The sequence below is a fragment of the Vespa velutina genome, chromosome 19, assembly GCF_912470025.1.
Source record: "Vespa velutina chromosome 19, iVesVel2.1, whole genome shotgun sequence".
NCBI classification, from domain to species: domain Eukaryota; kingdom Metazoa; phylum Arthropoda; class Insecta; order Hymenoptera; family Vespidae; genus Vespa; species Vespa velutina.
Genome location: NC_062206.1, coordinates 695001 through 708810, shown reverse-complemented (window position 1 = coordinate 708810; position 13810 = coordinate 695001). Strand labels below are relative to the sequence as shown.

Here is a 13810-nt window from a genome sequence, read left to right as displayed (position 1 = left end):
TTAATAATGATGAAGAATGGGGGCAGGGTTGTTGATGGAGTAATATACTACTAAAATATCAACGTAAGCCCAAAAAAAAAAGAAAAAAAAAGAAATAGATAACGCGAACGAGACGATCGTGAATCATTTAATTCGATGGAACATAATTTTTTGAAATTCTCAAAAAATTCTTCTCTTGATTATCTCGTTCGACGGATTGTCAAACATAATGTCAAAGATGATAGATAATGTAATATGTTATCACTTCATCTATCGATATCGAAAATGATTGGTCGATCGATCGATTGATAGATTGATAACAATTATCTGAATGAAAACGATAATACATACAATGTTTATTATATACTATGGAATAAATGCAGATATGTATATAAAAGCGTGCAAAAGATTGATCGATAGTAAAGAAGAAGAAGAAGAAGAAGAAGTAGAAGAAGAGGAAGTAGAAGAAGAAGTAGTAGAAGAAGAAGAAAAGAAGTAGAAGAAGAAAAGAAGTAGAAGAAGAAGTAGAAATAGAAGAGAAAAAGAATAAGAAGTGCCAGGTGACACCTAAGGAAGCATAATCAAAAGGTGAAAACTTAAATTTTCAAGATTCTTGATTTATATGATGATAGCGGAAAATAGGACGGAGGAGGATAGTATAATGTCTCTATAATAGATTTTTCGTCTGTCTAATAATCCTTATTCCTTTTTCTTTTTTTTTTTTTTTGTATCTAGAGAGGTCTGAAAACCTTCTGATAATGAGTGTAGAGACTTGGTAGGAGCTGGAATGCCCAAGAAGGTGCCGTCTGTGAGCTTTGATAGGTCGATAATCCAGCAACATTTTCGGTTCCAACGACGTTGACACCAGCAACGTTGTTACTGTTGCTGCTGATACTGCTACTACTGCTGCTGCTGCTGCTACTGCTACTACTGCTGCTACTGCTACTGCTGCTGCTGCTACTGCTGCTGCTGCTGCTGCTGCTGCTGCTGCTGCTGATCAGAGCATACTGGGGGCCTGGTGACTCGTGCTTCTTTAATCCACGTAGAAGTTCCTTTTGTAAAGCGCCGTTTACGCCAAGGAACTAACGGATCGGGCGTGCGTGAAACATCGACACAGATACCTTTCACAATGAAGTGAAAAAGAAAGAAAGAGAGAGACAGAGAGAGAGAGAGAGAGAGAGAGAGACAGAGAGAGAGAAAGAGAGAGAGAGAGAGAGAGAGAGAGAGAAAGAGAGACAGAGAGAGAAAGAAAGAGAGATTAAGGAGTGACAAAGATATGTCAAGAGTGTGGAATACGAAGACGAAATTTTTTAGAACGGGATGAATATATTTTTGTGCTTGTGACGGTGTAAACACATTCCTGAGCAAGATTGCAAATTTTTGTTAATTATCATCAGCAGGCTCGCTCGTTATATACTGCGTGATCGAAAATAATCGTACGATATTTGTTACTTCGATAGTTTTTATCTTTTGAAAAATTTTTCTTCTTTTTTTGTAAATATATATATGCATGCATGTATGTATGTATGTATGTATATGGTAACAAATATCGTAACTTACATATATATATATATATATATATATATATATATATATATATATATATGTGTGTGTGTTTCAGTAAATGTACAATGTCGTAAGAACATAAACAACATAAGAGACACGGGACAAGTTCAGCGATGAACGTGAAATATGTATGTATGTGTTATGACGAAAAAGAAATATTGTAAAAGTAATAACGTAAGAGAGAGATTAGATCTGATGCTTGTTTATGTTTTTTTTCTTTCCTCATTTTTTTTTTCTTTTTTGTATTTCGTTTTCTTTCTATCTACTCTCTGGCCTCGGTCATTGAAAAGCTTATTTCGACGGATTTAATAATATGCTCATGTTATTTTTGAAAATAGTCATCGATAAAATATAATTTTCTGATTGGAACATCGTTTTTCATTATTGAATGCTACGTGTGTTAAAAAGAGTGTAAAGTGTATGTATTAAAGTTCGAATGTGATTCGAAGTGTTCAAAATGTTCAATCGACAATTCGAAATTTAGCGTTGGACTCGATTAATTATTTTTTGCTCTCTTCTTTTTTTTTTCCCGTCTTTATATTTCATTTTTGTTTTCGTTATTATTCCATTTAAAACGTAATACATAAAACAATATCCGTAGATCATAAAATGTTTTATATTTACTCACTTTACGACTGAAGTCAGCGAAATAGTTGTAGGTCTTGAGATATGTACCCAATGATAGGACGTTGCAACGTTCGCAGCTGTGCTTGCAGGTACGTTCCATGAGTCTCAATACGTGAAGAAAGTCCTCGGCTACGTAATGATCCTCTTCGAGGAATAGTACCATACCAGTGTGATTCTTTGTTATTGTTAATTGATCGAAGACCCTGTTGGCCTTCCACCACCAATGATGTTTAGTTTGTGTAAACTTTGCTTCGCGATAATGACCATAGAGATCCGGATGTTTAGCGTTGATACATTTCAAATACAAGGCTCTGTAAGTAATTAACGAGAAGAAGAATTGAACGGGGATCGGGGAATGAGAAAAAGAAAAAGAATAAAAAGAAAAAAAAGAAAAGAAAAACAATGAGAAAGAAAGGAAGAAAGAAAAAAGATAAATAAAAATAAATGAACAAATGAAAGAAAAGAAATGAAAAGAAAAGAAAATGCGTTTTATCCGGGGAAAGACAAAAAGAGAGAAAAAGATAAGATACTAATAATAATAATAGTAATAATAATAAAGGAAATTAAAATGATCTTACTGTTCCTTGTGAATGTTTCTCGGACAATCGTTCGGATCCTCCCCTGGAAATGTTCTTGGATGGGTTTGTATGCTATGGGGATAAAATATTTGCATGACACGACAAAAGTCGACGCTTTGGACCAAATAATTGATGTCCGGGTTCCAAACGTCATGGCTAAAAACAAGAAGTGCCTGTTCGATGCCCCTTGCTTGTGCCAGAGAGACGATCAGGTGTCTCAAGTAGGTCAGCCTAACGTGAACCTGTACGACGATGATAGGCGCATCACCGGCAAGTGGACCAAACGCTTCCTCGTTGTAAACCTTTTGCTCGGAATTTATACGATCGATGTTACGACGTATATCCTCGATTTCGAGATCCGTTAGAGTGCCAGAAGTTGCATTGCCCGATGTCGAAGACGCATTATGCCGCTCTTTCAGAAACCTTTAATAATAATGATGATGATGATGATGATGATGATGATAAAGAAAAAAAGAAGAAATAGAAGGGAAAAAAAATTAATAAAAAAGAAAAGAAAGAAAAGAAATGAAACGAAAGAAAATATTTTATTATTATCTCGAGAAGTAGATATGGTCAATCGATTAGTATTTCTCTTTTTTAATTTTTTTATTATTATTATTATCGTTGTTATTGTTGTTGTCGTTGTTTTTCTCTTTGTTTTTTCCTTCTTTTCTTTTAATTTCTAACAACTAGTCGCACGATTGATATATGACAGGTGGATGGATTTATTCAGGCAGGAAGATCGTATTGTACAAAACGAACCTGTGGAGTTCCTGAGGGACCAGCGCAAAGAGCGTCTCGTTAGCCGAAGACTGTCCAGACGTGTCCCTGCCGGTTAAATTGATCACATGAATCTGCAGCCAGAGAAACGTCGCCAGAAATACAAGGACGAGTGTCCTCTGTAGAGTACCGCGACCTGACCTCGCCGCACCAACGGTTGTGACCCCTGTATGTCGCAATGTCAAATCTTTTGATTATCTTTTACTTTAAAATTGGATTATCATTTATCTCTGTCTGTCTCTCTTTCTCTCTCTCTCTCTCTCTCTCTCTCGTTTATTTTTCCTTTTTTTTATTATTAACAAATATTTTATATATCAACAAATACGTATATGTGCATGTATGTACGTCACTTTTCCTTTTTTTCTTTTTCTTTTTTTTTGTCCTTTTCTTTTTTTTTTTTTTTTATGAATATCGTTATGTAAAACTGCATATTTCTTGTGCGTGGATTGTTATGTAAAAGAAAAAGTGAAATTATATTTGCAATAGAGAAGGAAAGAAGGAGGAAAGAAATAAAATAAAATAAAAAAAAAAAAAAAGCAAAAAAAAAATGGAGAGACGCAGAAATAATAATGAAACGACGATACAAAAGTATGATACTGCGTGTAAGTGCATAGGCAACTTAAACGGGACGCGTCTATTTGCTACTCGACCTAGAATCTTTTTACAACGTTAATAACGAGGGAAACGCAATAAAATTTCTTGTCAAACTCGGTGATTTTATTTGTACTCGACGACGATAGTTAAAGAGGTAGAGAAATAGAGATAGACACAAACGTATATATATATATATATATAGGGAGAGAGAGAGAGAAGGTAACGTATGAGTGTTTTTTTTTTGGAAAATTATTATCAAACGGCCATGAGAATAAGCGGGTTAACGAGATACTTATCTAGAAAAAATGAAAATGACCGAAACGTCGAGTAATCCAAAATATTCTAAATATTCTATATTCAAGTATGAATGTACGAGTCATGTCGCACAAAGGATAACAAATAAACGGCAAAACAATGATGAAACAACTATATATAGGTGTAATTTATAGATGTAATTACGCACACGCATATATATACATACATAAATATATATATATATATATATATATATATATATATATATATATTTTGAAACGTCCACTTTTCGAAACGTGCACTTTTTGAAACGTGAACAAAACACACATATACATTTATTTATAATTGAACAATACAAATTTTCGAATAAGATCTTTCGTCGTGATATTGCTTTATATAAAAAATTTAATTATTATATTAAAATATTGACGTCCTCATAATAAATTAGATATTGTATGTCGAGTTAAATTATCTTTGAAACAATGTTCTCGTAATTAAACTAACGTAGATGAATATAATAATAATAATAATAATGATAATAATCTACGTACGTTATATACGTACTTCCGATCTTTGATAAAATACAATGAGTTTAAATAATTTACGTAATAAACAGACACACACACACACACATATATATAATATATATATATATAAATACGAATGTTCGTTTGATATTATTGTTCTATAAAACAAATTAAATAAACAAAGGGTTTATTTAAAACGTATCTGTATCTCTCCATTTGTTTTCTTAAAAGGAGATAAGCTATAACATTGAATATATCTTTGAATGTATCTAGACAAATAATAATTTCTCTAGATTAAAATAGTTATACTTTATTATTATTCTTAACTTGACACATACACACACACATACACATATATACATACATTATAAATTACACATGCAAAACAAATAAATTTAACATGGTTCAATAAAAGCTTTATCGTCCGGGCATTGATCAACGGCATTTTCTTTATTTATTTATTTATTTTTTTTTTTGTTTAATAATTTATTATGATAAAATCACATCTCGAAAGATTTGAAAATATAATAAGAGTACGATATATGTCAAGGAGGCAACGTTTTGTCCTCGTTTTTTCTTATTTTTCTTTTTTTTTTTTTTTTTTTTTCTAACCAATATAATCAGATCAGATCATGATCGGATTAGATTAGATTAGATTAAATTATATTTGATTAAATTAAATTAGATTTGATTTGATTCGATTTTAATCAACTTATTCACGTACCGTCATACATTCGCGAAACCCCTCGTTAGTTTCTAGTGAATTTATCGGGTGAAGGAAGTGCACTCGATTAACGAGTAGTTTCCACGGAAAGAACAACGGCATGGCCCGAAGTATCGGCATATGTATACATATGTATGTATGTTGAATATACATACACATCATATATATATATATATATATATATATATATATATATATATATATATATATATAGTTATAGGGGCGAAAGATCGATAAGTCTTTCGCGGCATTCCGTATGCGGTAAAACGAATGAACACGGTCATTGTGTGTATTGGTTAGGCTTTTTAAAATGATATGCATACATATATCACATAAATATATATATATATATTTATATGGAAGTGCATTTTATCGGACAGAAAAATGTTTTCCCTTGATACGTAAGAACATAAATATTTTTTGGTGCTATGAGACATCGAACAGAAAAATATTTATATTATTCCTTTTACCTCCCGACCTTTTTCCACGTATCGTGTTACTGTATTTCTGCTTAGAATAATCGTATGGTTTTCCTAAAAAAAAAAAGAAAAAGGAAGAAAAAATAGGACGAATTAAAATAGGTCGAATTATGTTCGTCAACAAAATTTCGTCGTTTGTTTTGTCGAAGGCAAAAAAAAAAAGGAATAAAGAAATAAAGATAAAAAGAGAAGAAAACGACAAGGCGTGGGGGAAAGAAAAAAAAAAAAAAAAAAAAAAGAAACAAAGAAAAATCATTTAAATAGATTGAACTTATTTCGTCGATCATATATCTATTTAAATATCGTTGAAAATTTTTCGTTGGTTCGTTCGAACAGAGAACAGCTTGCTTTTATATAAACTGTTATTCTAGTCGTCCGAACGGTATACTTATTTACGTATCGTTGACGGATAAGCGAAGAAACGATATCATGAGAGATTCTACGAACACAGCCCACTTTTATTGTTAGATATCAGTTTATGAATATGCTTTATGTTATACAGGTCGATTACAAAAAAATTAAGGGACCAGTTTGAATCTTTTTTTTTTTCTTTTTTTTCTTTTTTTTTTTATAAAGCGATAGAAAAGAAAAAAAGAAGAGAGAGAGAGAGAGAGAGAGAGAGAGAACAAAAAAGAAAAAAATATTATCTATAATATAAAAAAATTATCTATAAATTGAAAAAAAAAAAAAAAAAAAAAAAGAAGAAAAGAAAAAAAAATATACTTAGATTAGAATTAAAATCTATAGAGTGTTACATGAGAACAATTAAATATTACACTTCCGATTGAAAGCCAAAAGTCAATGATTTTATTTCATAATATTTTTTTTATTCTTCTAATATTTTTTATTTTTCATACGTAATCATCGAAACTTTTTTTAATCTATTTCTTTTTATTTCTTACTTTATTTTATTTTTATTTTTTTATTCCTCCCAACAAACTGAAATGTATTCAACTTGTAATTTATAATCAATCTATTACACGATTATGTTATCGTATGAGCATTGAGAATTATTGAATATCGAACTGTTCAAGATAATTTGATCCTAGTTATCAATTATCACAACGCGAAAAATATAAGTACATGAAAGAAAAACGTTCGATAATTAATCGAAATTCCAAGAAAGAACTTGTGCTCGAAAATGTCCCACCTATTTTTTTTTTTTATCATAATCGTGATAACGAGCAACAGATACGATGACTAATTTAAGTTTGCCACAACAAGTTACTCATACACATAATTATATCTGTATTTGTATATTTTTATATAGATTATATATTGTGTAGGTATTTTCAAGACACGTGGATAAAAAAAAAAAGTAACGTCGAATATTTATTTCCTCCTCTTCTATGTGAAAATTGAATTGAAATCAATTGTAACAAATAAAATTAATATTTCCCTTTAATATAATCCATTTATCTCTGAATTTTGTTTCATCTATTATCCATATTTATTATTATTATTATTATTATATATTTATTATTAACTATGACAATAATATTTCGTTATTGTGAAAATAAATATAAATATATAATAATATAAAAGTTGGTGTATAAATGTGGAAGATGATGAAAATAGAAAAAAAAAAGAATAGGAAAGAAGAAGAGGAGGAAGGAAAAAAAAACCAAAAACAAGAACAACAACAAAAATACATGAGATAATTTTTAATTACTTTTAAAATCCCTTATCATAAATATGACCGCACTTAAAGTTCCCTCCCAGGTTTTATCTTTTTTTTCACTTTATTTTTCTTCTACTTTTTTTTCTCCTCTTTTTATTTTCCTATTTTTTTTTTTTTTCTTCTTCTACTTTCCTTTTCTCTGTTCGTTTCCATGCGGCGAATGCATTACGAGGATGCATTGCGTGCAACGATTCGCGATGCGTGCCATAGCTCGTTACGCGTACGTGGATATCTTGATTCTAAGTGATTTTATTACCTTGGGAAAAGGGAATCTTGCCGATGTGAAATTTAATTAAAATGAGCCACAACGATTACGAAGGAAGAAGCTTTTTTTCGCATATCCGAGTCGTTCTCGTACTCGTCGTCATCGTCGTCATCGACGTCGGCTTGTTCATTTAAAATTTTTTTTTTGTATTCTTCAAGGAAAGTTCTCCTTCTTTTATTCAAGCGATGACGAAACCGTGACCCATAAGTCGGGTCACTATAGTACGTCTCGCTATGAGAAATTTCAATGAAATTTTCTACAAGTTTTTTTTTAACTAAAGTTTCGTCTTATTAAAGTAAAGAAAAAAAAAAAAATATATATATATATATATGTTGAAATCTTTTGAGAACGTTATAAAGAGAAAAAAAAAAGGGGAGAAAAGATTATCTATTAGATTAATAATAGATTATTGTTATTCATTTCTTGATTCTTTGTCCAATTGAATAACAAAATGTCTGTTAGAAAATTTTTTTTTCTTTTTTTTTTTCTCTTTAAATCACTCGATTCGAATTATCGAGCTGTGGACGAGGTAAATGCAATATTTTTTTTTCCTCTCTTTTTTCTTTCTTTTCTTTTTTCTTTGTTACCGCGTTTTATCGTTAAAAAACGAAAGAAAAGAAGAAAAAAGAAAAAAAAAAAAAGTAAAGAAAAAAAATACGAAAAAGAACAAAAAGGTTATGCCATCCTATGCCTATCCTATGCGCTCGTTCCATCATAATATTATCGATGAAAATCAGGAAAGGAGATATTATTCTATGATGTGTTTGTCATCATCGATGCGCATACACATACACATAGATATATATATATATATATACATAATGCAATCTAAATCCGTTTTAGTTCTAACGACGAAGACTTACGCCGACGACGTAGCTGTCTGCGTTTAAAGCTTCTTTTCGTGTCGTGTCGTGTCGCGTCGCTTAGAAAATAAATAAGACTCACCTCTCATCGTGTCATCCTTAGGTAACTGTTCTGAAACACAAAGAGAGAGACACGTTAAAATTCTAAATTAAGAGAGATTTTTTTTTTTTCTTTTTTTCCCCTCCCATTGCCTTCCTCCCCCGTTAACGCGTAACGCGAAGAAATCAAATTTCATGGCGATATCGATCGACTTGCTTTTTCTTTTTTTTTCTTTTTTTTTTTTTTCTTTTCTTTTCTTACGAGACATCCTGTAGATCCGCGTTATTAAAAAAAAAAAAAAAAAAAAAAAGAATTCTATTCTTATCTTCGAGATAATTGTCGTTTTATTGTTTCGAACGTTAATTGTTTTCAGCTCTTCTTATCTTCTTTTTTTTTTAATCTTCTTTTCTTTTGTTCCTTTCTTTTTATTTCCTTTACAATTTGATTATTTTGAATCGAACGACCTTACGTGGAATTAATAAAGACAAAATTAATCACAGCTTGACTTCAGTCAATGTTATTATTATTTTACAGATTATTTAAATTCTCATTTACGATGAATCATCTTACGTCGACAGATAGAACGACAACAATTTTTCTTCTTATTAGAAATTCGATTAGAGGATTGCGTTGTCTGTTTTTTTTTTTTTCTTCTACCCTCCCTCCATTCCATCCTATCGCGCATGCATTTTTTGTTTACGATAAATAAAAAAAAAAAAAAAAAAATCGTATATACTCGGAATTCGATTAGTAAGTAATAAATTAAAGAAATTTTTTTTTCGATATCGTTACACCCGACATTTTTGTTCTTTATTTTATTTTTTTTTTCTTTTTCTTTTTCTTCTTCTTCTTCTGCTTCTTTCCTCTCTCTTTACAGTCACACGTAAAGCGAAAAAAGGAGTGGGAGGTTTTAAACGTTTGCGCGTTAAATTCCATCAGGCGATATCTTTAATTCATGTAACCAACCCCCTCCTCCCCCCGTCTGCTCCCGTTGCCGTCCCCGCCCTCTATTCTTGGCAACATATCAAAACCTCGACACTGATCTGAGAGTAACCGAGTACATATGTACCAACGAAACTGTCCTACGGAACGAGATCTCGTTTTATCTTGAATTCTAAGAGGTACATACAAAAACGTTAATATCGCGTAAAATTTTTATCGTTCCATTTAATTAGAGAACGCACTTAATTACGATCAAAGCAAATTATATATTTTTAAAGAGTCACGATTGACGATTAAAGATTAAAATATTTTTTTTTTTATTTAACAAAATTAGAAAAAAAAGAAAAACAAAACATTAAAAATACGAATGTTCTTACCTTGAGGAAGGAGAAATGCCAGCTGGATGGTCCTCCATTTTGGAAAAATCTATAAAAGAGAAATGAAAAAGAATATATACATGTGTATTCAAAAGAAACGGACAATAAATTGGGAAAAGCTTTTTATCTTTTCTTTTCTTTTTTTTTTCTGCAAAACGAGCTCGAAAAAAATTTCTTTCTCTCTCTCTCTCTCTCTGTCTGTCTCTCTTTCTCTCCCTTTGATTCTGATTAGCAGCGGATCTCGTTAACGAGGCCGCCGTTCGTTTGCCGTTTGTACCAGCCACGAGGAAGAAAATATCTTCTTCTCGGCGTTAATTGGCATGAGAAGATTATCGTACCGAAGTACCGGGTCAGCTGCAGTTGCAGCAGCAGCAGCAGCAACAGCAGTTCCGATTCGAGTCCGGAATTAACGCCGGCCGAAGAATAATTAGCGCACAGCTTGCTGATTCGCATAATTAATTAAAGGACCTTTAGTAGTAAGTGGGAGTAGATAGGAACAAGGAGGAGGGGGAGGGTGGTGGTGGTGGGTGATTGGAGTTGTAGCGTTAGATAAGTAAGTTTTCTCAAGGTTAAACACAAGATAAAGTTCATTCTAACCAATCTGAAACGTGAGAAACTAAACGGGAAAGAGATGAAACAAGAAAAGAAAAGAAAAGAAAAGAAAAGAAAAGAAAAAATAAATAAGTAAATAAATAAATAAATAAATAAATAAATAAATAAATAATTAATCTCATAATCATGTCTGAGATAATTTCCAACGACTTCATTATTATTTGTTATTATTATTATTACTATTATCATTATTATTATTACTTTATTTGTTTATTTTTCTTAAAAGAAAAAATATTATCTCAACATTCTTCTATATCGAACAGATCTGTTCGTTCTTTTCTTTTTTCTTTTCTCTTATCTTTCTTCCTTTCTTCTTCTTTTTCTTCCTTTTTTTTTTCTTCTTTCATTGATAAAAATCGAAATTCATGAAAATTTTACATTCGCTTTGATCAATGAATATGATTAAACGTTCAATCTACTTCTCTCTCTCTCTCTCTCTTTCTCTCTCTTTTGCTCTATACGGCCAAACCTTATCACCCCCTGTCCCCCCTGTCATCCTCCCTCCCTCACACACACAAACCACTACTCCCTATATACACAGCAATTGACTTTAACGATCGAATTATAATGTAGCGCGAGTAGAGTCAGACGCAACATCGTCCTTGTCCCATATTTGGACATCTCGCTTAATAGTACGATTATTAAGTATATCTACCTACCTACCTACTTACTTACTTACTTACTTACTACCTACTAAGAGATTTAATGACAATCTTTGTGATTTCTTAAATGACTTAAGTGGCTGAATGATTATGCGGGGAGAAGAGGAGGGAGAGATGGGAGGGAAAAAGAGACGTTGTTAATGTCCTCACCGAATATACGAAACCGTCCACGTACGAATAAAATCTTCATTTTGCAATTGGATTATATGAAGGTGAGAAGAGAGGTCAAGAGGTGATAAACGTCGGAAAGAATTTCGAGTCGCGCGTTACGTTCTTAAATATGTTTGATATTATCTAATAAAAGAAGTAAAATCGTTATTAGGTATAATTACGTTTGATTAAATTTTGTTTCCTGTATGATAAAGGATTCGTCGTTTTATTTCGATTTTATTGGAATGCTCAATTGCGTTATTGAAGGTCATAAATATACACGATAGGTGGACACAAGTGCATATCCATATATATATATATATGTGTGTGTGTGTATCTTTGTATATATATATATATATATATATATATATATATATATATATGTATGTATGTGCATTGTGAATAAGACTTTTCCATGTCCACGTAACGTTAATCTAACGCGCTTACGTATCATCTACACCTATAATACACATAGAACAACCATAATCAACTCGTCTATAATACCAAAGCCATTATTTATTTCTTTATCTATTCAAGAAACTCATCATGCGAATGCACTTGCTTTAGTTAGGCACTATGTCGATTTATCAACAATCTACACTTTGATCTTTAACAACGTACGTAACGTAAGTAACGTAAGTACATTACATACTTACGTAGTCGTTCGACTACGCGAAATTTCACCCCGTTATTTTTTAATGAGAATTTTTATCTTTGCCATATTAAAATTCAAATAATTAATCTAATTCAATCTTAGTCCAATTTGGGAATGTGCAATCTAAAATTAGTGTCATCAAATGCGATTTTCACGATGGTTTGCAAGCCCCAGTTAAAATGTTCAACCGCGAACTATTATAATTATCCTCTTTAACGATATTAAAAATTGTTTGTGAATTATAAAGCATTCGAACATTAAAATGGAGACTTTGTCGAGTATGGGAGTAGAAGAAAAAAAACCAAAAAAAAATAAAGAAAAAAATAAAAAAAAAGAAAAAGACAAGGAAAAAGTAACGTCGAATATTCATTTTTCCCCTGATGCTTTTCGTTTCAATTTCCCGTCTCTCGATGTGAATCGAACTGAAATCAATTGAATTAAATAAAATTAATAATTATTATTAATAAATCCACTTAATTCCGAATTTCTTTCCAACTATTATTCATGTTTATTATTATTATATATTTATTATAATAACAATGACATTATTATCATTGGATGCGCAATTCTTATTATCATATATTTCTTATTATAAAAATAAATATAAATATATAATAATACAAAAGTTTTATATATATATATATATAATATATATACAAGTATATATATATAGATATGTAATCCATTAATCCTCCCCTAACTTCCACCCGCTCATCTCTCCCCAACATTGAATATCTATGTTGTCGTTTAAAAGTGTCATGAGAGGAAGAAGGAAAAGAAAAAAGAAAGAAAAGGGACAAAACACAGAGCAGGATGGGGCATAGGGAGGGGGTGGGGATTGGAAGAAAAAGGATGGAAAAAATGAAGGGGAAAAAAAAATGAAAAAAAAAAAAAAGAAAATAAAAAGAAAATAATAAAAAAAAGAGATAATATTCAGACCGCGCAGAGTAGATTCGATACTTTGAGAATCGACATTTTTATCGCGTCGTAGAAACGGGCACTCCTTTGGAAGATAGCTGACTCTACGAAAAGACATTTCTCGCCAATGTCTATTACGGTCCTTCTTACCGGTTCCTTTTTCAAGAACTCTAGAGAGAGACCGAGAGAGCGAGAGAAAGAAAAAGAGAAAAAGAGGGAGAGAGAGAAAGAAAGAAAAAAAGAAATACTCGATCGAGCGGCTGACACGTTCTCTCGCATGTATTTACGGAGAGGAAGATGTTCCTCGCTTAGGTCTATTGTATATAACGGATAAGCGGCCATACTGGATGTTCCGTGACTTAAAGATAACGGTACGAGACAATGTACATTTTGTACCATACTTACTTACGTATGAGCGAGTGCATTACGTTTTACATATCTGTATATATATATATATTTTTTTTTTTTTCTTTTCATCTTTCTTTAGTCAAATAATGAAGAACGTAATTGATCATTATTAAATTTCTATTTGTACG

General features: G+C 31.3%; 1 protein-coding gene across 11 annotated transcripts in view; it reads right to left on the bottom strand.

Annotated features, from left to right (window-relative positions):
- LOC124955622 (alpha-1,6-mannosyl-glycoprotein 2-beta-N-acetylglucosaminyltransferase) overlaps positions 1-13810 on the bottom strand; it is a 32326-nt gene that overhangs the window by 3487 nt on the left and 15029 nt on the right. For 3 of the 11 annotated variants that reach the window (XM_047510304.1, XM_047510302.1, XM_047510300.1), the window contains exons 2-8: positions 10278-10326; positions 9001-9030; positions 6101-6163; positions 3513-3696; positions 2751-3173; positions 2174-2483; positions 729-1061 (exon numbers count right to left, since the gene is read on the bottom strand). In XM_047510304.1, coding sequence (XP_047366260.1) covers positions 729-1061; positions 2174-2483; positions 2751-3173; positions 3513-3696; positions 6101-6163; positions 9001-9007 — 1320 coding nt within the window. In that variant the 5' untranslated portion in view covers positions 9008-9030; positions 10278-10326. The remainder of the gene's footprint in view (positions 1-728; positions 1062-2173; positions 2484-2750; positions 3174-3512; positions 3697-6100; positions 6164-9000; positions 9031-10277; positions 10327-13810) is intronic. The other 8 variants (XM_047510306.1, XM_047510305.1, XM_047510301.1 and 5 more) reach the window with 4 other exon arrangements.